The following is a 23,568-nucleotide window of genomic DNA, read 5'->3' on the forward strand; positions in this document are numbered from 1 at the left end:
GGCAACATGACGATGGTGAAAGCATCAAAATGGCAGCACTCATTTGTGTGTGTGGTTGTGCACTGTCACCGGTACTCAGCGCAGGATCCAAAACACCAGAGAGGAACGAGCTTAGCAGCTCTCTCAGCTTAGCAACAAGGGGTAGCAACTAGTCAAGAGCTGTGAGGTAACATGCTGCAGTGACCTCTGATGTAGAGGAAGTAGTGGGGGCGGGAGTATGTGAAGCATACTGATGACACTCACACTTGACAGGCTTCCTTCATTATGGAGCCTCGCCATAGCACATGTGGTAACTTTCACTGTAGCTGTTTGTGATTGAGCCTCCTGGTGTTGGCTGTGTGATCGTGAACCAGTGACTGATGCAAATTAACAATACAGTCATTTACATAACAAAGTATCTGGATATGAAAATAAAACAGGATTATTGACAATTTATATTTTTGCAACATTGAACTTTAGGGCACCAGTTGACCGTGGCCATGGCGGGGGAGGCACCTGTTATGATGCAGTGATGACTCAATCAGAGAAATAACACAGAGCAAAGCAAAGCAGAGTGCTAAACCCATTAGTTTTATAAATATTTTTTCATCGATAGTTTTTCATTTTGATTGAGTCAACCAATCAAAGTCATTTATCAAGCTAAAACACCATGCATTCTCTGGTTTCAGCTTCTCAATTGGACAATTTATATAATTCAGTATGAGTTTTACACCGTTTACTTCAGGTTCTGGAAATGGACATTTTAAAGATTTTTACTTATGATTAATTTATCTATCAAAATAAAAGTTGGATTAAAATAATAATCATTAGGTGCCACACTAGCTAAGAACAAAATACCATTTTCTATTGTGATATAAATCTGGTTTTCTTAGCCTGAACATCATTTTGTGGAAATGAGTCTGAACTGATTTGGTTTTGAAATGATCAAAACATTTTACATTTCAATCTGAAAGGAAATATGTTTGACTCACTTTAGGATTATCTGATAATTTTTCCAAGGATAATCATATTAGAAACAACAGTACACCTTGACCATATCGTTGTTAGTATAGGGGTGACCAAAATAGCTGAAATGATCAGATTATCACAATATTAATAAGGATATTTTCTGATATCAATATACTGTATATCACTAAATGGCAACTGCACAAAAAATAATTGAATTGGAATCATTGATTTGAATTGCAAAAGTTTGTAGAACGTGAGCACGATACGATCAGATCATCGATGAAAGTCAAAAAGTTATAACACTGCATCATAACCACGGCCTCCAGCATGAGCTGCTTTCACAGCGGACATTTTGACTGGTCAGAGCAAGAAAAGCACAGGTGTAACTAAATTACATTAATAATGAACAAATGTCCCAGGAAGCCATGATTGTCAAAATGTACACATGCGCACACGCTCACTGTATATATACATCAAAGGCAAAGAGACGAGCACAGTCATGTTTAAACCTGATCAGCTGTCAGCAGACTTGTAGCAAGGCCTTCTCGAGCAACACTGTTATGAATATTCGTTACACTAAGTACTTTTCCCTCTGTGGCTGCACTTGTGAAGGTCAAACTAGCCAGCTCTCATTTGGAGCTGCTCAGCATGACAGAGAGGTAAGCCAGAGCATGCTTTTGTAATATTACATAAAGATGAGGAGGGAGCGCTGCTGACAGCTGTGACGGGCTATTAATTATGGTTTCATGAATGTTCGTCTGTGGTGTGGGTTTGGGGAAGGGGGGGGCAACATAGTCACAATGCTCAATCATAGCCATCAAATCAGAAAACTTTGAGCTTTAATGGGGCCGTTTTATGGGCGAATTAATTAATTTCCTTGTGGCTGCCTCATTGAGATGAATGCCTGAATTCAGCTGGTGTTGGAGCAGTTGACCTTTACCGCTATGGGATTTCTTTATTACATCTCGTTATTCCGCCTTTGTCCCGGACAAAGAATGCAACATTGAGTTTCAATGGCGTCTGCGAGTAAAACATCTCTTGCTGTCATGTGTTCATCCTTCTCAGCTCCATCCATGTGTCACTTCTTCTCTCACCTTGCTTCTCTCCTTCCTTCTTCCCTCCGGCACAGGGGCCACAGCGTGAATGAGATGTTGGGTGCATAGTAATTGACTAGGTATTGATTGGACTGCAGCGTGGCCTATGAGAGGCCAATGAGAGCCAGAGGATCAGAGCAGCACCACTGACTGCGTCTCTCATCCCACATTCTGCAGAAAAACATAAACGCAGTACCGCTAGAGGCATCAGAAAATGAAGGAACATTACATTTTGAGATAACATAAGGTCGTCGTAGCACACCTTGTTCTCCTATGTGCTGTTAGATCTGACTTTATGCCCAGGAAGAGCTTCCTTCAGCATTGGCTGTATCATTAGACTGACTGGGTGCATCATCTGAGCGGGGCTGACTGTCATATTTCACTGCGATGTCACCACTGGAGACTGAGCTGCCATGTTGGTGTGCCTTGCCGCGAGAGGAACTGATGCGGAAATGTTTTCTAAGGAGGAAGGGGTTATTGCCCTGTCAGCATGCCATCACTCTGCACATGCTGAACCCTCTTGTTCTCCCCCTCCATTCTACCTGCGAGGAAGATTAGGGTTTGAAAACACAAAAAAAGTAAAGCTGACTGGTGAAGAAGAGCAGCAAGTTTAACTTTCCTTGTTGTCTTTACCTTGTTTCCAAGTTGTGACGTTACAGTCATCAGCAGGGATGCAGAGTCATCTGCAGACGACATATCATGCAGGATATACCAACATCTTTTAAAATGATGTTTCTTATGATGGACAGTGTTTGTTTGCTGCACATTTATTTACATAAACATTAATTATAGCGAGGCAGTTATTTACCATATTTACCATATTTAGACCCATATGTTAATAATTCTATGTTAACAATTAAACAATGTTTACAATTAAAGAAAAGAAAAAAGCCACCCCCAGCAGCCAGCTAACATAGCATACCCACTGAAAGCATTAGGAAACAGCTACCCTGCATAACAAAGGTAACAAAATCCCCCTGTAAAGCATAACATTGTTGTTTCTACACATTTGCTTTGGAAGGGATTAAACAAACGCAGTATACCATGTAAATTAGTGAGCCTCATAGGCGCTGGTAGTTGTGTTTTGTTACCTTCCGACAGAGCCAGGCTAGCTGCTATTCCCCTGTTTCTAGTTATAATTTTAAGCTAAGTTACCATACAGACACGAAAGTGGTCAACTCTGGACAAATAAAAGCATATTTCCCTGAATGTGAAATCTTTTTATTTAACCTATGATTTTCAGTGTATGTGCTTAACAAAGCATATTCTATTAAACACAGTATGTTCAGATCAAAACAACTGAGGTAATGCAGCCATAATGTCGTTTTTGAACGTAGTCTCTTTCGTGTGTGTGTGTGTGTGTGTGTGTGTGTGTGTGTGTGTGTGTGTGTGTGTGTGAGTGAGAGAGAGAGATATGGACAGGCACCACAGAAAGCAGTCAGCCACATCCAGCCCATGGCCAGGCATGTGCAAGCACAGAGCTGCATGAACTGCAGTGAGAGCCCTGAGAGGTGAAGCAGGGGGAGGTGACTAAGCAGGATAGCTGGCCAATGGCGAACGAGCACTGGTTACCATGGGAACACATTGATTATTTAACAATTTGGATGAAGCCTGTGCCCTGCACTTGCCAAGGTTCAGTGGGAGTCTTTGTAGCTTTACTGTCCCGGGGGTCTGCAGCCAAGTGAGTGTTGTGTGGTGCAATGCCAAAGGGACATGATACACATCCCCTGTGATGCTGAGAGACAAGAGACAGATACACAATCTCAACTGACAGAAGAGCAAGATGATAGATTGATGAACAAGAAACTATTATGAACAGATGGTTGAATGAGACAAGGGGGTGAGAGAAAGAAAGGACTGTAGCAAGTGAATTTTCATCGCTACTGGTGGTCACTGGGGACTTGTTGTAATGATCTCATGCTGGGGAGGCAGTCTGGGCTCATTGTCATTGTGTGCATATGAGGTCTTTGTGTCCAGTATGCTCACTTGCTTCCATTTCTCAGTCTATGGTCCATGTAGTACCAAAGTTACTGTACCCCTCGCTCTGCATCGCAGGTGGGCAGAAGTAAAGAGCAACAGCTATCTGTGAAAGCAGCTTTTAATGACTAATGTATGAATTAAAAGAAAAATAAAGGGATTTTATGGTAATCATATCTAGATTTGGTTAAGTCCTGTCATATCTGTCAGTCCCACACATGTACTATACAAAGCTGTTTTTAAAACTTCTTTAGCAGCTCTCAGGACAACCCCATTTAAACCCGGCATTAACATGCAATCTGTATTTATCTATATCTTAACTGAACAAGGAAAGGCACACATTAATGCAAGGTCTAAACGCTGGGTCATACCTTGCATTGTGCTTGGAATAGGATCCTTGAGAAGTAGCCCAAGTCAAGTGACACGTCCGCATAGACAAGAGGAAGTCTTCTGGGTCTCTGAATACTGATCTTATGGCATAAATATTTTTTTTTACTTAGCAGAGACCTTGTCCTTTCAATGAGGAGGCATAATAATTAAAATTTCATGCTATGTGGCCACGTATGGCCTGTGGCTGTCTTATTTATCTTTGGTAGTTCCAGGATTTTGCCAAGTCAAATCTCAGAGTAGTCAAGTTCAAATTAAGTTAGAAGTCCACATTTTTGTGTACAGCTCTGGCATTGTATCACATCTGCAACCTTTTACTGCCTCACCTATTGAATCACATCATAGTTCCCTGACCCACATTCACCTGCAACACACTGACAGACATTCCCATCCCCTCCTGGATTGACATCAATCTATAAGAGACTGCTTTTGTCTTCACCTCTGTGATCCTCAACCTGCCTCCCATGGTAGCAAGAATCCAGATACCGTAAGTTAGTGTTTGTCCTCAGCTCGTCCTGTGTGGGCTCATTATAGCACAGACAGATCCTACCTCCGGTATGTGTCATAAAACTTCAGTGGTGGTCAGATCTCATGCTCTTTCTGTGCAGCAGGTTAGCACAGAGGTAAGAGAAGGTTAGCGACAGTCCCAAGGAAGGTGGGGTAATCCAATCTAATCCAAGTTACCTGAGTAAATTGCTAAATGTTAAACAAACTCATGTTCAGATTACTCATGCTGAGATTATCTTCCATTATTCCTTTTTGTTTGCTTGTTATGTGAGATTCAGATAGAGGGATTACGCAGCAATCCCTGGCCAGGATAATACTGCTGTTTTCTATGACTGATGGGTTTATTGTCTTTCAGCTGGACTTGTAGGTTCAGTGATCCCATGAGGCAGCATTGGTTCACTATGATACTTATGATAAGCACTGCAGGCATTGCACTGTAACAGGTGTGTTTTGTCACATGTGGTCTCAGTAGTGGATTCAGTAGTTCAGTCTGTCAGTCACCAGGGGACAATAGTAGCCAAAGTATTCCCATGTGTTGCCCTCAGGCTGTGTTTCATCATATCTTGCTGTATGGGCTTTGGTTGCAGGGTTTTCTTTCACAGCTGACTATCACTAACATGGCTGCTGTGGACTTTTACTATTAAACACCTCTCCTGGATTTGGGGCGTGTGTTATAAATTGGGGTCTAAGATGAAGGGGAGGAAAAAAGAGCAAAGCATTCATGAGAGATGAGATCTAGTCACATACGTCTGTGCAAACACAAGCACAGACGTTAGCATCTGTTAGTGCATATGCAGATTACAATGAAGGCCTGGTTGTGCTGACTGGAGGGGAGGGTGGGGGGTGGCGGTGGGGGGGTCGGGTTGCCAGCCACAGCTGTCCAGAGTCATAGCACATCACCACCGAGAGGAGCAGGTCAGATCCACAGCTCCTGCTTATCCGGAGAGCGACCTTCATTACCAGGGACATCACTCAGTGACAAGTGTGGAGAAAGGAAATGATTTTGATCAAAGGATCAAATCTTTTTAAGAATGTGTTTCAAGTTGCACTCTTTTGTTTGCAGAAGTGTAGCAGCCTCATGCAGCTTGACAGAAAACCCCTGAACAGTGGCCTTTAAATACTCCTCAAGTATCATAATAGCATGTATGCACCACAAATAGAAAGTAATATCTATTGTACATAGAAAAGCTGAGTAATTGAGTATCATTTGTTATATGACATATGACACTATGTACTGTGTGACATGATTTGTTACAGCATATATATAGTGACATCTATCCCTTTAATATCTGTGTGTATATCTTGATTTTTATACAAATGTGGGGCTCAATACTGGAGCTTTTGAAACACTTTCACAATCATTTATAACATGAATATAATCTATTATTAAGTAGAATAATTCTCTCTTTGTTTTGTTAAGCTAGAGCACTCAAATAATCAAAGAAAATTCACTCACTAAACTGTAAAGCAGCTTTACAGTCCTATTGTGATATCACCAAAAGCAAATAGTAAATAATATCATTGTATTATATTGATTTATTGTCTCTATCTATCTATCTGTGTACATCTCAAATTTTTTAGTGCTATAGACTGTCAATATATCAAAGATATCACTACAGGCAGTTACACAATATACAAGCAGATGGCCTAATAGCACAGCTCACATAGAACATTGAATCAGAAGTAGTATGTAATATACCCTATAGTCATTTAGGAAGGAGATCATAATCAGCTGCTTGGACACAGGCAATGTCTGCATATATTAAGACAAAGAGGTAAGAGGGTGAGATTGGGTGAGGTGGGGGGTTTAGGGGGAGGGTGGCAGCTAGTGATTTTCCCTTCAGTGTCGGACCTAAGGAAGTGTAAGGTCCCAGAGCAGCACTGTCAGCATCCCCTCACCCACACAGCTCAATCAAATCAATAAAAAAGTAGACAGCCAGTGCGCTGTAGTAGAGGACAACCGTCAAGCTGTTCCCAAACCAACCAGTGCGTCTCCTCTTTCACACTCCTGCTTCTCTGTTTCCACTCGGACACCTTTCCTCTGAGGTCTCAGCCCACAGCTTCTCCTCATCTTCTCTGCAGGCCTGAAATGGGCAAAGAAACACCAGGTGGCACAATAGAGCTGAGCTGGGAAGTTTATTGAACTGTGAAACTTAATATGTAAGGCTTGTAGTTGGGTTCAACTGGGTTTTAAAAGCTGGTACCGATACTATGCATTAATGTTGATAATCAGTAATCTGCATTTTACATTTTGCCCTCTTCATGTGCCCAAGAGAAAACAAAAATATGAAGAGTAATCAATGTTTCACCTAAAATATTATCCATATCTCAGAGGGGAGCATCAAACATCTAGCATCAATAAAACTCTCCACAGAAATCTATATTAATTATATTTTTTAAGTTGAGAATCTAACTATTAAATGGCAGTGGAAACATCAGAATATATTATATTAGTTCAGAATTCTTAGAAAACATTAAGTAATCATGAGGGTTCTGACAAGTCGATTGTTAAGTCAGAAAACAGTGAAAAATGGCCAACAAGATGTCTTTATGTGCCTTTTTCCTTGATCAATTACTTCAACAATTAATCGATTATCAAAGTTGTTGCCAGAATGAAGCATTACTTCCATATTAAACACATATCTAGGGCTGCAACTAACGTTTATTTTGATTAACATCTAAAATATCAGAAAACAGTGAAAATGCCTGTCAAAATTTCCCAGAAACCATCTTTAATTTTTTTTGTTTAACAAAGAGTTCATATAGCAAAGCAAAATTTCCATAGACAATTATGTTAAACAGAGGAAACCCTTGCATTTGTGTGACACAAGCTAGTAAATGTTGGTATTTTTTTCTCGATAAATGGTTTATCAAAATCATTGTCTAATCTGTTCATTAGCTAATCATTCTTGCGTTAGACCTCAAACAACCCTAACCCCCTAAATTATAGAATAAAATAAGATATATAGAAATAAGATTAGATATTCCCTTTATAGTTTTACAGTACTACCTGAATGGTTACCAAACCATAAAATCTTGCATTCTGTATTTGATACTACATGGTGTTATCTCTGTGTGTGAAGTGAAAGTGAAAAGGACGAGCAATGTGGGATAAACGTATTGTCCCAACAGCTGGAACGCAAGCTGGTTTGTTTTATGAGGTGACCGTGGGATGTCTGGCTGTGGCGGTTAATAAGCAGCGGTCTCTCTGCCCCAGTCCTCATTCGCAGTCCTCACACCTTTCCAACAACCCCCCTGTGCGCACACACACACACACACACACACACACACACACACACACACACACACACACACATACATGCAGCCTCAGCCCCAAGCAGACTGACCGACTGTTCCCATGGCATCCGTTAACTTTGCTCCCTACTGATAGTGTGTGTACCGCATTACGTCTGTGTGCTGCCAGCATCACACACTGAGATAATGTGTATCTCTTCATATTCACAGGCCAACCCTCCCCCCATCATCGTCAACGCAGACTCACTAGATGCAGGCCCTTATGTAAGTATCTGTTCTCTCTCTCTCTCTGTACAGTATATATCTCTCATTCACACTCCCTCTGTGTCGGTGCATGAGCACGGTTATGTGCGTGCTTGGAAAAGGGCTCGTCCTGGTAGCAACATGCTGTTTGCCATGTGGACCAACATCCATTATCCTATTGACCCTGCCTGTTTGTGGGGAATGTGCATTCTGCAGCGGCACATTTAGTGTCACAGTGCATATGTATTTTAAGAAAGAAAGACACTTTTGATTGCAATAAATCGGAAATTCATGGTGGTATTTTTAGTCAGAAAAACAATCTGGTGAATGTATCTTCTGTATTTTTTGTCAATAATCCTATTCTCCACGGTTCTCTGTATTCAGTCTGTACATAGGTCTATTCTGTATTATATGGTATAGGATTTAGATGAAAAATTTGCATGCTTCTCTTTTTTTCTTACCCTGTTTTTAGAAAATGGCATAATTCAGGCTCAGTGATGTAACTAACCATTATGTTTTTATTTTGGCAGGTAAATGGCAGTGATGGGATGTATAAATATGAAGAAATCATTTTAGAGAGGGTGAGCTTTACCAATTGCTTGTTACATTTTTTTCCCCACAATTTACATATTCCTCTTTAATGTATTTTCTGCATGATGGATGGATTTCTCCCCACTAGGTGGTAGTAAGCAACTCAGTCTTCACTCATTGAGCCTAAAGAACATGAAAACTAAAGAAAAATCTAAATTTCTATAATTGTATATGAGAATCATATGTGATAGTGTGTGTTAGTGAAGTTATAGCTGTTACGTCACTGCAGTAAGACTGTCTTATGTGCAATGTCTCATGTAAGTTTGAGCACAGAATAATGCCAGCGAGGCATAGCTTTTTACATAATCCTGATGCACATGTCATCAGCAGACGCCAGAAATGTAAAGTGCTCTCCTGTTCAATTGTTCAGCAGGCACCACTGCACTTGTCAGCGATGGTTCAGCTTGTAGTGGCAGAGCTATATGTTTCTGCTCTCATTATTCCACCCACATATAGATGCACCTCCGAACCCATGATAGATGCACAGTATCTTTCTGCCCCTTCCGCTTTAAGTGGCATTTCTGCATGCAGAAGGCTTAAATAAACTATGCAAAGTCACACTTTAAAAGGTCTGTGGGTGTTTAACATTTGGTGGTAAGGCCTAGTGTACTCCTCTCGGCTCCAGAGCAGCACACTGGGAGGCCTCAGCCTCCCTCTGTCCTAATTTGTTGCGACTGTTGCTCATTAATTATAGAAAATAATAAAGTGAAGTCTTTTCTCAGCTGTCTTGTTTGCTGCCTGTCTCTGTGGCCACGGCTGTCAGATGCAGCAGTGTGCCTGGACCCACTGGATCCAAAAGGTTCCTCTGTTGTTTCAGGAGCAGGAACGACAGGCGGTGGTAGTGTCTGTCTCCTGTAGAGAGTGAGAAGCTCTGTATCATGCAATAGAAATGATGCTTCTCAACTCATCTTTACTTTAGATCATAAATCCATTTTTCTGTTGACACTGGGCATCTCCACCACTGATGCCTCTCTGTGGGTTGATGGAATAAGCGTGACATTTTGAATGAAGTGCCCTCCTCTAATGGAATACATGGCATTATCATTTGTCACATGCAAGGACACACACACACACACACACACACACACACACGTGTCCACAAAAACGGACATCAGAAGTGCCTGGAGCAGTCTGCATCGATCACATGTTCCTCTGAGATACCAATACACTTAAGAGCCATATTGCATTGACCTTGAGCCAACATTGGGTCCAGTCACTTACATCAAAGTGTGTGCATGTGCATGTTGTTTACTGTTCCCTACTGAAAATGCCAATCATAACCTGTGTGCAGGGGAACTCTGGCCTGGGCTTTAGCATTGCTGGAGGAATAGACAATCCCCACATTCCTGATGATCCGGGGATCTTCATCACCAAGATTATCCCAGGAGGAGCAGCTGCTATGGATGGACGGCTGGGGTAAGTTCCTTTCTTCACCTTGTCACCCTCCTCCTCTTCCTCCTCCTCATCCTCCTCCTCCTCCTCACCTTATTCTTTCCACCTACTATTTCCAAGCTCCTCTGCACCCTCTGTCCTCTCTCTCTTCTCTAACCTCCTTTCTCTCTTCTTTAATGCTCACTACCAGCGTGTCCCGCCAGGCAGTGCTGTGTGGGAGGCAGAGTTTCTACAGCCCTCTGCCCCATGGCTCTCTGTGTTTCCTCAAAGTTATGATTCATTGGAAAACCAAAACCTAAAACATGCAAAAATTATGATATGGAGTGTTTTTTTAAGTGTGCTTCGGAGGTTTCTGATTACATAGGCCTTGCTCGGGTCTCTCCCTGCCTTTGTGCAGCAAAGTAACTCCATTTATGTTATCTATTGACTGACAAGCTGGTGTGTGTGTGTGTGTGTGAGATATATATATTAAAACGTTTCCCTCCACAGGGTTAACGACTGCGTGCTGCGTGTGAACGACGTGGACGTGTCCGAGGTGGTTCACAGCCGGGCGGTGGAGGCCCTGAAGGAGGCAGGGCCGGTGGTGCGGCTGCTGGTTCGACGGAGGCAGGCCCCACCCGAGACGATTCTGGAGGTCAACCTGCTGAAAGGACCCAAAGGTCAGGGGCACATTTAGAGAGAAATATACAAGTTCATTTTTATACATCGTTCCTGGAAATGAATGCATTGCTAAATTTGTTACTGCTGTGCATACAAGTGTGGGGTTAAATTTGGAAAAATAGACTTTAAGACTAGACTTAAGAAGTGAAACATTGAGCACTGAGGAAACAGACCCAGACATGGAATATATCTAAAAATGTATAAAATGAAAGGTGGCTCTATGTACATGTATTGACTATCTGACTGTGTGTATTACTCAACCAGGGCTGGGATTCAGCATCGCCGGAGGGATCGGGAACCAGCATATCCCAGGAGACAACAGCATCTATATTACCAAGATCATAGAGGGAGGAGCTGCCCAAAAAGATGGACGGCTGCAGACTGGAGACCGCCTGCTAGCTGTATGAGCCCACACCTCCCTCTTATTGAGTCACATATTGAGTGTTCAAATCAACATGAACTAATTTTAAGTGTTCATTTAATTCACTGGCGAGTTAAACAAAAATTCAGCAGTAGTTGATAGTACCGATTACAAACCCCTATTGCTGTAGGTGGGCGAGTATGTGCTCTATGTAGATGTTAAGTACACTACATTATCTGGTTGGTTGCCTCATCCTGTCATTTCAAGCTAAGTGAGACACACAGCACACATCAACATTTATGACTTTGTGTATGATCACTAATTAACCATTTGGGTATGAGAGTGAGAACGGTTACATTTGTTTAAGGCTGTTGTATATCAAACAAGACATTACTCATCACTACAGTCTGTGTGAAAGACCTGCAAATAATTATAGTGAGCTACTCATTACTGCAATATGCATGTACAGATATGTTGTTTAATTGATCTTTTACAATGTTAAAATACAAATGCGATACCAGTCAGAAGTTTTTAATACATTTAAACAACATTTGTGACTTTTTATTTTATTGGAAATTACTTACATCTTGAATTAGGGATAATCTCATCTTTTCTCACTGACATCTAATAAAATACATATATCTGGTGGCACACAAGACACTTTTCTGTTTTGGACATACTTGCCAAAGAGAATATTTTTTAGCCCTCTGTCTCACATTTTCAACAGGTGTCTAGCCTCTGTTCGAGAGCAGTTTAGCAGGCCTAGTGTACAGGCAGACCACTTCATTTGCAGCACAATTATACAGTATAGTGTATTATCTACTGTATATGTAATTAGAGTGATCAAGATTTCAACATTCTCAGTTCATATACTATACTGTACCTGTTATTTGTTCTCTAATGTGTTATTGACAGTGCAGTAAGCACATTGCTTCAGTGTAACCAAAACTAAAATATGGGGCGTTCAAAAACTTTTGACGGACAGCATATTTCCAGGGAATAGAGTCTTAAAAGACAAACTGTAGAGACTCTTTAAAACCTTAAGCTACTGCTTTTGACCTCTGTTAATGCTGCACAACGCACCAACCTTTCACTCTGCTGTTGAAATGTCCAGAAATCTAATAATACCTTCAAGCTATGATTCATTATTGTGTTGGCTGGTGTGATGGCTGGTGTGGTGCGTGATGTTGTCACAGTGCAGCAAAGATGTGAGGTGCTCAGGTTTTGATACAAGGATTTTTTCCTCCCCTCTTTTCACGGCATTCAGGTGAACAACATCATGCTGCAGGATGTGCGTCATGAGGAGGCAGTGGCTGCACTGAAGAACACCTCTGATATGGTTTACCTCAAGGTTGCCAAGCCAGGACCTGTGCATCTCAATGACATGTACGCCCCACCAGACTACTCCAGCAGTACGTATCTATCTCTTCTTGTTATTGTGGTCGTCCTTGTAACGGAGATGCTGTCCATACACTGTCCGAATCAGGATCTACATTTTACATTCCTTAGTACATACACAGCAGCTGCAAAACTACAACAGGTTTATTTATATAAAATGTTTAACGTAAGGTAAAGGGTGATTGATAAGTCAAGGTCCATGTGTTTGTACGGGGAATCATCTTTTTTATCTTTATTAGTGATAGTTCAGCTGTCCTGCGTGAATTTTTGTGTTGGATCACTGTTCTCTCCCCAAAACTGCTATGCCCAGACACCCACGTAGTGACTGCTTACACACACACACACACACACACACACACACACACACACACACACAATCCTTCCCACAGCAACAACAAGCACAGTTCTCTGCCTCCCACTGAGTGTGGATGGTTTCTCACATCCCACCTGCTCATGAGAGCCCACGATCTTGAGCTGCAGCATCTCAAATTTCCACTGAACAGTGATTTAGTGTTAGAGGGGGCTATCGAGGGCTTTTCGTATGTTCTAAATGTTTGCAGTTGTCGAGCCCTTAATGCAGACTTAACCCCGCTCTGACAGTACAACCCGTGTTCAGATGATCTGGATTTAAAATGCTTGATTTATCAAGCTCAGCTGCCTCCATCAAGAATGTAAATTCAGGGGAAAGAGGTGTATTTTTACGCCTGTGATTCTGCTTTTCCCTGCATGCACAAGGACTACATCAACTTTTTAGAAATGTGTTTCAAATTTTTCCTCTTAGGCGATAAAGAGGATTGACAGATTTAAAACATCAGGTGTAGATTACTGAAACATCTCTGTTCATACATTAGTCAGTGCTAGTTGTCTATTGTGTAAAGATTAGCACAGACAGAGTAGAGACATGTATAAAAAGCATAGCCAATTTCCTAAATGCCAGTTTGGTTCTTTAAATGGAAATTCTGGTTTTAAACAACCTGGGCCTTATTTTTGTAGTGTTGGCCACCATCCCTACTGCTAATAATATCATCGTTATCACAATATTAATTGCTAAGATCTGGAAACGCAGAGACATTGCTAAAAAGATAAGCAGTCAGATGATCAGACAAGTTTTGAAAACCCTCACAGGTCAGGCAAACTTATTTGGAAGAGAAAATGTTAAAAATATTACCCAAACTGACCAGTGTCAACATCTAGAGCCTACACGCCGACATTTTGAGTTTAACTTTGACCTACTGTCCCTCCTTTTTTTTTCTGTACCTTTTCTGTGCTAGCGGTTTAGATAAAACAGCAAATCTTATAAAGTATATAGTAATAATGGCCACATGACATTCTAATAACTCTAGAGCCATGGTAGTAATTCTATGAGGCTGTTCTAAATGCTAACGTCAGCATGCTAACATGTGGTCACAATGACAATACTAACATGCTGCAGGGATAATGTTCACCATCTTAGTTTAGCATGTTCTTGTGCTAATATTTGTTAATTAGTGCTTAAAACAAAAAGCTAACGGGAATGTATCGGACCTGCTGGATTAGCAGATTATTAAGCCCAGTAGGATTCCTCCTCTGGGGACCATGAATCTACAAAAATTCATTTTGGCAATAGTTGGATCTGGATCAAAGAGGCGCACCGACCAATACCTTCATTTTTGCTTGGGTAGCGAAGGTGTCAGTCTTACGCTGTGTTCCTGTTGTGCCTGTTGTGCCTGTGTTGTAATCATTCTTCCTTTCCCCCTACTGGTCTGGCCCTCCCCCCAGCCTTCCCCACCATGGTGGACAACCACGTCAGCCACAACTACATGGGGGCAATGGAGCCTAAGCCAGTGTACCCACCGCCCCAGGTTACCCCGTCCAGGTACTCGCCAGTTCCCCGCCCTGTTCTAGGAGAGGACGACTTCACAAGGTAGGTTACAGGCCGGTTCCTCCATGAATGATTCTCCTCCCATACATTACATTCATACAAGCTCTACGAGTGTAGACTTAACTAAATCACAGCACATAGTTTTGCCTCTGGAGATCAGCTAAAGGCCTTTTTAGTTTTTGCTGGTGTAGTTGTAGTTAAGGAAACATGGCTGTAGAGCACAATTGTATGGGGCTTTTAAAACAAATCTTTTCAATTTGCATGGGGTTGTTTTTGTTCTTAGCCACCTCCATTTTGTTGTTGTTTCACAGGTGTTGTCATGGTTCCTTTGATGATACGTGTACATATTTGTATTTGATGAAGCAAAGCAAATGCTTAGTTTACATATTTCATTTCATCAGGGCTAGAGTGGTGCATACTACATAATAGCTGGACGGTGTGGCGGCTGTGTGCTGAGAGAGGCCTCTTGTCACTTCTTGTACTTGTTATGACTGAGGTGTAACCTTTGACCTCCTATCCAAGTACTGGATCAGAAGTAGCATTCATAGGGGCTTGATTGGAGTGTCCCACGAGGCCTTGGGTCATCTTAACCCACAGCTCTGGGGAGGAGGCTGTGTTCTCCCTGTGTGTGTGACTGCATGCAGGCGTTTATACGTGTGTTGTGAGGTGAAAGTGTTACTGGATGAGTGTTAGTTGTGTGGCCCTGTAATGTCCTTGTCCAAGCTGTCTACATGACTTGTATGTGCATTTGTCGCATCTTTGTTGGTTTGTGTGCTTTATTTGTGTCCTACACTTGTCCCGTTCACTGTGATTCCTGTACCCCACAGCAGGGCTGAACCTATTTACAGTGTCATCCACAAACCTGGGGACAGCAAGGTGCCCCAGGCCCTCTACAGAGGCTTCTGTCCTTCCCCTGCTCCCTTGTGCCAAGGTCCGCTCCCCTTCTCTGGCAGGTACTAACCTAGTCCATCACGCCTTGCTTAGCTAACCCTCCTCTCCAGAGCTCAGCATCTTGATCTGGCATCAGACAGGAGTAGGGCCCGAGAGGGATGGAGTCCACCTGCCTCACCAGTAGTATGTAGTACCACATTTGTGCACAAAATACACAAAAAGAAATAGACAGAGAGGAGCAATGGACAGAAGAGGAAGGAGAGGAAAGGGAGGGAGGGGGGTGGTGGGTGATATTTTTGTTGCTAGAGCTCTCACTTCCAAGCAGGGGTTTCTTTTGGCTTATTTAATCTTTCTGTCTCTTTCTGTGTTGCATGTAAACGTTCCCCCACCTCATGTCTACTTTGCTGCTTATATATACTGGTACTTTAAGTGTGTGGCTGCTCTTTTTTTGTTTGTATGGCCATTCCACTCATATCCAACTCGTACTTAATCTTTCACGACTTCACATGAAACGTGTTAAAACACTAAGTACTGCAAATTGACAGTGGGACAGAAATGAAAGAAATAGGCGTATTATTTCTTGCCCTTTGTGTATGTGTTTTATGTGTTTTTCTTGCTACTACACATACACTACTATTAATGCTTTTCATATTTTCAGTCATTATTTATCCATCAATTTTCTACTAATTTCATTACATCTATGAATCTGAAACAATAGTGCCCTGTTCCTCGCAGTTTAAAATGGAGTCGTACCTGCTCTTCACAAACACATCTCCACAGGAGCGCAGCCGAAAGGGCTTCACGCTCCCACAAGCTGCTCAATTCCATCTGTCAGGACGCATCGATAAAACTAAGCCTCTATCTTGGGCCAAGTTACTTTCACTGGTGGTTACTGCTGAAGACAATAATAATACATGATATTTATGGCAGTGCTTGTGTTTTTTCACTGTGTGGCATTACTAAATGTGCAAAAGGCCTCCTGTTTGTTGATTTTGTTTTGATGTTGTTTTCACTTACTTATTTACATAGTCATGTCCATCGTGCATCACCTCATGGATGAATGCCCCAATTTTTCTGTATGAGCCATCGCTTTTATGTAATGTGTTTGTGATAAATGTAGCTTTTATTGTGTAACATATATGCCGTACACTGATTCAAATATGTGTTTTCCTGTGTGTGTGTGTGTGTGCGTGTGTGTGCATGTGTGTGTGTGTGTGTGTGTGTACGTGTATGAGAGATAAAAAGACAGATTCTGGTCTTGCTGTTTGGCTGTAACTTAAGGCAGGGTGTGGTGTTTAAGAGAAAGGACAGTACAGGAGGATGGGGAGACCTATGAGAGCCACCCAACACAAACATTCTGCTTTGCAGCGTTGGAATGTTTTGCCTGCTGCTCAGTGTATGTAAATATAAACACAGAGCCTTGCTGTTACCATAAATGTAACGGGGAGTAAGAGCCTTATCCGGTGCAGGCCAGCAGACCAGTAGCAGCAGACAGTCCTGCAGCTGTCATGATTCATCTGCACGCTGGGAAAACCAGGCCATGCACTCAGGTCTTACCCCTCTCATCCCCCATGCTGCCAGCACCAATCACACACACATACTGTACACTGACACATTTGCTCATAATGTGCTGACACATACGAGAACACACGCAGGTACGTGTGCTTAAATGCAATGCACAATTATGACACAGACATATACCTGTGGGTATACATCTTGTGCACCAGACAACTCATAAATTAACGGTGCAAATGAGAACAGCCTGCACGCTGTGACCATGCGCGCACCTGTTTTCCCCTAGTGGGTTTGTGTGTCATGTCTGCTGTAGAATCAGAAAAGTGTGGCATGGTCTTGGAGGACATCATGTCCGACAACCAACTTGATCCCAATCACAGCAGATGAGCATCCAGCTCCATCAGACTGACGGGCAGATAGCAGACACCTCCCTCCAGCCCCAGCAGCTTCCCCATTGGCTCCGACCAGGAGGGGTTATTTTAGATGGATGCTATAGTAAGCACAGGCTTCTGCAGAAGTGGAGCAGGCTGGTTGTGAGGAATGAGTCAGAGCTTGTATCGGCCCTTTGCCCATCTGCACATCCCCCTCAGTGGTGTCATCACAGACACATCCCCCTCCACCCCCCCACACCCCCTACCCACACCCCCCTCCATCTGATATTACCCCCTTTCTGTAGATATGTTAGTACTGTACATAGCTCCCTTGCATTCTTGTTTCTGTCCACATTGGACTGGATAAGAGATAAAACCTCCGGGTATAAATATGCATGTTTAGTGTAAACATAAATCTGCGTGAAGTTATGACACTGTGCACATTCACTAGACAAGCAGCTCCCCTCTGCTGGTCAGGGCTGTAGTTGTTGGATATACACAACAATGCTTCGAGTTAGGCTGCTTTGTTCAGGCACAGCTTGTGTAAATACAGAAGCTGGAGGACTGCAGCAGCAGGTGAGCTAATCAGTAACTTTATGTGTCTCACCCACGTACACAAAACCTTCGACTGGGCAGCGCAAGAATTCAGTCATCAATAACGAGGAATGCTTTGACCTTTGGTTAGCATTTTTAAAAGCTGCAAAAGCACAAAGGGGAGTTTAAAATAAAGCTAATCACAGCAGATTCAGCTGAGTACTCGTCTTAGGTGTTAATCATTCATCGCTCCAATTTTATTCTTAGTCACAGTGAGAGGCATGAAATATCTTAAACTGTCTATCACCTTAACAGTGAATACATTTTTTCCTTTGTGAAATTAGAGGAAAATTGCAGGTCATAAAGAAGAGGCAGACACAGGAAATCTATGGCTGAAATTTAAACAGTGAGAAGTCAGAGAGCGATAAAGCAGCATTTTAATTTTATCTGTATGCGCCTCTATACATAAGCTGATGTGATCCATTCGGGGAAAGGGAGAGATAAAGTGCAGAGAGAGGTAGTCTCTGTCTGTGGAAAATGGCGTCCATCTGCAGTGTCCACCATTAATCAGCCAAGCAGAGCCAATTACTGGACTGAGTCCAGGGCAGCATGACCCGCTGAACCCTGCAGCCCAGATATCCATTCACAGCTTTAGGGCTGAGCTGCGACCGCTGCAGCCAAAACACTGAAACAGACAGGGAAAATATAGCAGTCCGAGAGGCGGTGGGTTCTGAATTAGAGAAGAGTCGCAGGAGAAATGGCTGGGCAGAGAGAAAGGCTTTTTGCTGCTCTATAACTGTTTACATTCCTGGCATGGATGAAAAGGCTAAGGGGGGAAGGGATGGTAGGCAGGTCTTGTGATAGGGAGGAAGGACTTGATCGCTGCATTTAAAAGAGTAGGAATTCATTCCCACTTTCCATGAAAATGGCCTGGCGCTACACATCCTATGGGCAAACAGTGCACACAGAAACACGTGTGCACACCGCTCCTGTGGAGTACAACTGTAAAATAACAAAAAGCCGCTGGCCTCATGTTTTCAAATATTCTACAGAATTATTTTAGCATAAGGAAATCCCGCTCGCTGTCTAGTGTGCAACCACGTCACAGACTATGGGGGCATCAAATCAAAGGCCTGAAAGTTGTGAAAGTCAGTTCATGAGCTCCTCAGTTTGTTTACTCTCTGACAAATTAACAAAGAGCTTCTGGGAATCTGTCTGCCTAGTCTCCAGAGGGCCAGGCTAACAGACAGGAATGCTGGTGTGCTGTTTGGGGGGGGGCAAAACAGCATCAGAGTGGAGATGAGGGGACCGAAGTTGGATAACATCCAGTCCGACACACCAAAGTCCTGATGCAGACCTGATTATTCCAGATGTGCGTAACGGGTGATTTTGACTTCTTCCTGTGGAGGGAAACAAAGATGATTTGCACGGGAGCGGTAGGGTTAAGTGTTAAGTCTTGCCTTACTAGTGATGATGGGGAGAGAGCGTTTGTGACAGCCCAAAGAAGAGCTGTTTCCCATCACAGCACACAAGGATGAGATAGGGAACATCAGGCCCCAAACACATGAGCTTCTAAATTTGTAGCCCCTCTCTCAGCGGAAGGCCAGAAAGGCAGAGTGGGTCGAGGAGTAAGAGCTGAGCTGAGCGATGTGCTGTAGCCACCATGTTCACAGTCAACATCTCATCTTCCATGTCGCTGGTGAGGAGCCTGCCTGAACGCACAGTTAGGAAATGCTCTTTCAGAAGCAAGCACCGGATCCGGATCCTAAGGTAACCATGGAGATCTGTGTGCCTTGTCGAGTTGGGATGAAAAGCTCAGGATGGAAAGCAAGGTTATTTTAAGCTTGACTTGTTTGAAAAGAAAATCAGTCGTTGTAGCATATTTAAAGGCCATTGCCACTTGCTATTTCTTTTATTAATTGTTTTTTCTGGTGCTAAAAATATCTTAAAGGCTATGGAAAAAAGCAAGAACATACTAAAGCAAATATCTAAGCCTTGTCGATACAGTTGTAATGAATCTGTCCCTGATTCTGCCTAGTACAAGCCTGTTAGGCAATACGACAGACCGAGAGTCACTATGTTGCTACTGATCCATCTTATTTTAATGGCCTTACAAAAAAACTCTGCATCTAAGTTCAGTTAATTGCAAACGAGTACAGTTTAACAGTCTGGTTAAACTGTCTGTAGGCACTGTTTTACCATTTAGGACTTTCCGTTGCTCCTCATCTCTTTTAGTGGAGTAATCAGCACTTTTTCCAGTCAGTCATGGGTATGATTCTGAAAGTTTGGAATGCTGCCTCGGCTGCCATCGATGGGAAAATGGTCTTAACAGTTAGAATACAGCCATTAGCGATTGAGTAGGAATTGTTCCTGCAGACCACAGGCTGAGTGCTGCAAGAGACCACTAATAGGAACCATGCAGTGCTTTCTGTTAAGAAAGGAAAACTGTGTGTTTGTGTGTGTGTCTTTGCCTATGTACGTGCATGCGCGTATACTTATGTGTATATTTGTATATATGTGTGTGTGTGTGTGTGTGTGTGTGCGCGCATGTGGGTGTGAGTCTGATGTTGGGCTTCCTGGAGTGTGTGTATTTGCACTCGTGTGAAGTGTGTTCTCAGAGGGTTTTTGCTGAACCATAGCAGCGGTTTGGCCTCTCTAGCATCTTAAAACTGAGGCAGTCTGAATAGCCTGCTGGAGGATGAGTCATAGTGGCTAAAGCTAAAGCAGAGCTTCAGCGGGTCTGTCGAGCCGGAGGTAGCTCATTGTGTCTGCGTACGTTAATATGAGTGGGTGTTTAAGTGTGCAGATGTGCGTACATTTCCATGAGATTGCCATACATAAGCAGAAAAATTCTATAGTCAATAGATAACCTGCATTTGGATCCTTTCGTGTGGCTGCTGGTGTTATTGCTCACATAGTAATGAGTTAACAGTGCTATCCAAGTGGTTATCAAGTATTCTAAGTTATCTTTATTAGCAGTATGATTAGTGCATGATTATTACATGATTAACGATTGTTTCTACTGGTGAATACTGCCCTGTAGATGAATCATTTAAAAGTTCTATTTAAAGCACTCACATTCAAATATATACGGAGTGGGGCTACAAAAAAAGATCTGCAGGCCCACTGCTTGTCGCTGCCAAAACTGAATGCACTCGACATTTTGGATGATCATATGAAGTGTAAACTAATATAAGATGGCTGTTGTATGAAACAGCCTCTGTGTACCCCCAGCGTCTGTGTTTATGCTCTTTCTGTTTCAGTTATCTCTCTCTCTTTGCTCATCTCTTCTATGCTCTCTGTCCTGGCCTATACCCTGACACTGTCACTCTGTCTGGCAGGGAGCCGCGGAAGGTGTTGCTGCACAAAGGCTCCACAGGCCTGGGCTTCAACATCGTCGGTGGGGAGGATGGAGAAGGCATCTTCGTCTCCTTCATCCTGGCAGGAGGGCCTGCTGACCTGAGCGGGGAGCTGAGGAGGGGCGACCGGATTCTCTCGGTTAGTATCTCAACCTCAGGTTTTTTTGTTTATCCACATCAACAACTGCGACAAAATTGAAGCATTACTGTAAGATTTGCAGCCAACTCCCGCTGTCAGAATAATGATGATAGAATTAAGGTGGCCTAGGGTTTAGAAAGCCAGCAAACATCTGCCCTGCTGAAATGTCCTTGAGCAAGACATTAAATTCACAACAACTCAGAGGGAGCTTAGCAGTGCTCTGTCAGACAAGAGAATCTTGCAAATCAAGAAACTATCAAATAAATTACATATTTAAATCACTTGACTTATATTTCATAATTTTTAACCTTTTCAGAATCCAGTGTTGCTCTAAATACACTGTATGTCTGTTTTATTTCAGCGCTGCGAGTGCTGTGTCTGAAAATACATTACCACACTTTATATGGAAAGATAATATTCAACAGAAGCTAAAAATTGTACTTACCTTTATAAAGGTTATTCAAAATCAGCAGTAAAAGTCACATAATTATCATACATGTTATAATGTAGTCATAACTAATGTTATGATGAGGGCAGATCTTATCTCTTACTAAGTCTATCTCCATCTGGTTTGTTGTAGGTGAATGGAGTGAACCTAAGGAATGCCACACATGAACAAGCAGCTGCAGCACTGAAGAGAGCTGGACAGACCGTCACCATCATTGCTCAATACAGGCCTGAAGGTAAGACCCTACAGTCCCCAATCACACATGAATGAAGAGTTTTAAAACATCAGTCATTGTTCGGTTACAAGCAAGTATAATGTGATCTTTACTGTATGTGCACCTGTCATACTGTTTTTGCTTACGGCTACATCCAACTGAGGTTTTCCACATTTGCACTAAGTATACATGTGAATATGTGATATGTGATATTGTGGCAAAATAGATATTGAACTCACAGTTTTAATGGTCTGTAATGGAAAGATTTATCATCATAAAACCTTTATCTAATTGTTAGATTTTCAAAAGTATTCTTGAACCAGATTAGCCTGTTAGGTTAGATTCTTGTCTAATATGTCGTCTGGATGTAGCTCATTAAAATCTCAGAAAATTACCAAGATGATTTCAACTGAGTTATCTCAGCTTGGGCTTGAACACTACAAATTTAGAACAGAAAACCTGTAGAGGCATCAAGTTTGAATAAATTGTTTGCTATTTTGGGAAAATATTCACTTTCTTCCCAAGTCAGAAGATCGATATCATTCTCACCACTGTACGGTAAATATGGAGCTAACACCAACAGTCAAAAATCAACAAAAGAAAATCTGCTTAGCAGCACCTCTAAAGATCAGTGATTACCATGTTGTATCTTGTTTGTTTAGTCTGTACAAAAATCAAGACGTAAAAACAGCACATTGAGGTTTTATGGGTGTTATGTACCTGATTGTCACTTGGCCAGGTGCAGTCATTTCAGAGGCTCAGCTGGTTGTCTGGCAACCTCATGGGGAAGACAAGACATAACCTCCTGTAATCCCACAACTTGTTGTAGTGGGAAATGTAAGATCCACTCCTATGTATTGACAGTAATGTGCATCAGTGTCACCCAAGTGCGTGTGCATGAGTGTTCTCATGTGCATGCACAAGATAATGGGGACCCACTCATAGAGACACAGATCCATAATTCCACAAGGAACCTTTAAGATAAGGGGAAACACATAAGAGAGTGAAGACAGACTTCTCTTCTCCAAAGATTTGCCCCTGACCCTTGGGATCTAATACCAACCTTTTAAATAAGGCTCATTATTTTCCTGAAGTGGCTGGGCACTTTAGTTTTTCCGCAAACGTTACTCATACGAGAATAAACTGTGTATTTGTTGTGAACTATTTTCAGTGGCGGATTAATATATTAATACATGCTCTAGTGAGTACTCTCAGCAGCAGAACAACATATGTGGGATTGACTCAAAATAAACCACAGTACCAGTATCCACTTTCATGGTAATGAAGGAACATATAAACCAGAGCAATGTGTGGCTCACTATAATTTTTTAATGCCTATTTGACAACTATGGAGGTGTATGGCACATATGAATAAACAGATAATGGATACATAGACAATACTTGTTAGAATGATCAGTTCATT

At 42.2% G+C, this 23,568-nt stretch overlaps 1 protein-coding gene across 8 annotated transcripts in view; it reads left to right on the top strand.

Moving 5' to 3' along the window:
- The window catches only part of dlg3 (discs, large homolog 3 (Drosophila)), a 78,673-nt gene that overhangs the window by 38,466 nt on the left and 16,639 nt on the right, over window positions 1–23,568 (top strand). For 5 of the 8 annotated variants that reach the window (XM_023421646.2, XM_023421654.2, XM_087178074.1 and 2 more), the window contains 9 exons: window positions 8,379–8,432; window positions 8,942–8,992; window positions 10,294–10,418; window positions 10,884–11,053; window positions 11,319–11,455; window positions 12,683–12,827; window positions 14,572–14,716; window positions 21,327–21,483; window positions 22,064–22,166. In XM_023421646.2, the coding sequence (XP_023277414.1) occupies window positions 8,379–8,432; window positions 8,942–8,992; window positions 10,294–10,418; window positions 10,884–11,053; window positions 11,319–11,455; window positions 12,683–12,827; window positions 14,572–14,716; window positions 21,327–21,483; window positions 22,064–22,166 (1,087 nt within the window). Of the gene's footprint in view, window positions 1–8,378; window positions 8,433–8,941; window positions 8,993–10,293; window positions 10,419–10,883; window positions 11,054–11,318; window positions 11,456–12,682; window positions 12,828–14,553; window positions 14,717–21,326; window positions 21,484–22,063; window positions 22,167–23,568 lie in introns of all 8 variants that reach the window. The other 3 variants (XM_023421644.2, XM_023421649.2, XM_023421645.2) reach the window with 1 other exon arrangement.

Source organism: Seriola lalandi, unplaced genomic scaffold, assembly GCF_002814215.2.
Source record: "Seriola lalandi dorsalis isolate HSWRI2012SDOR001 ecotype SW California unplaced genomic scaffold, Sedor1 jcf7180002054673, whole genome shotgun sequence".
Taxonomy (NCBI): domain Eukaryota; kingdom Metazoa; phylum Chordata; class Actinopteri; order Carangiformes; family Carangidae; genus Seriola; species Seriola lalandi.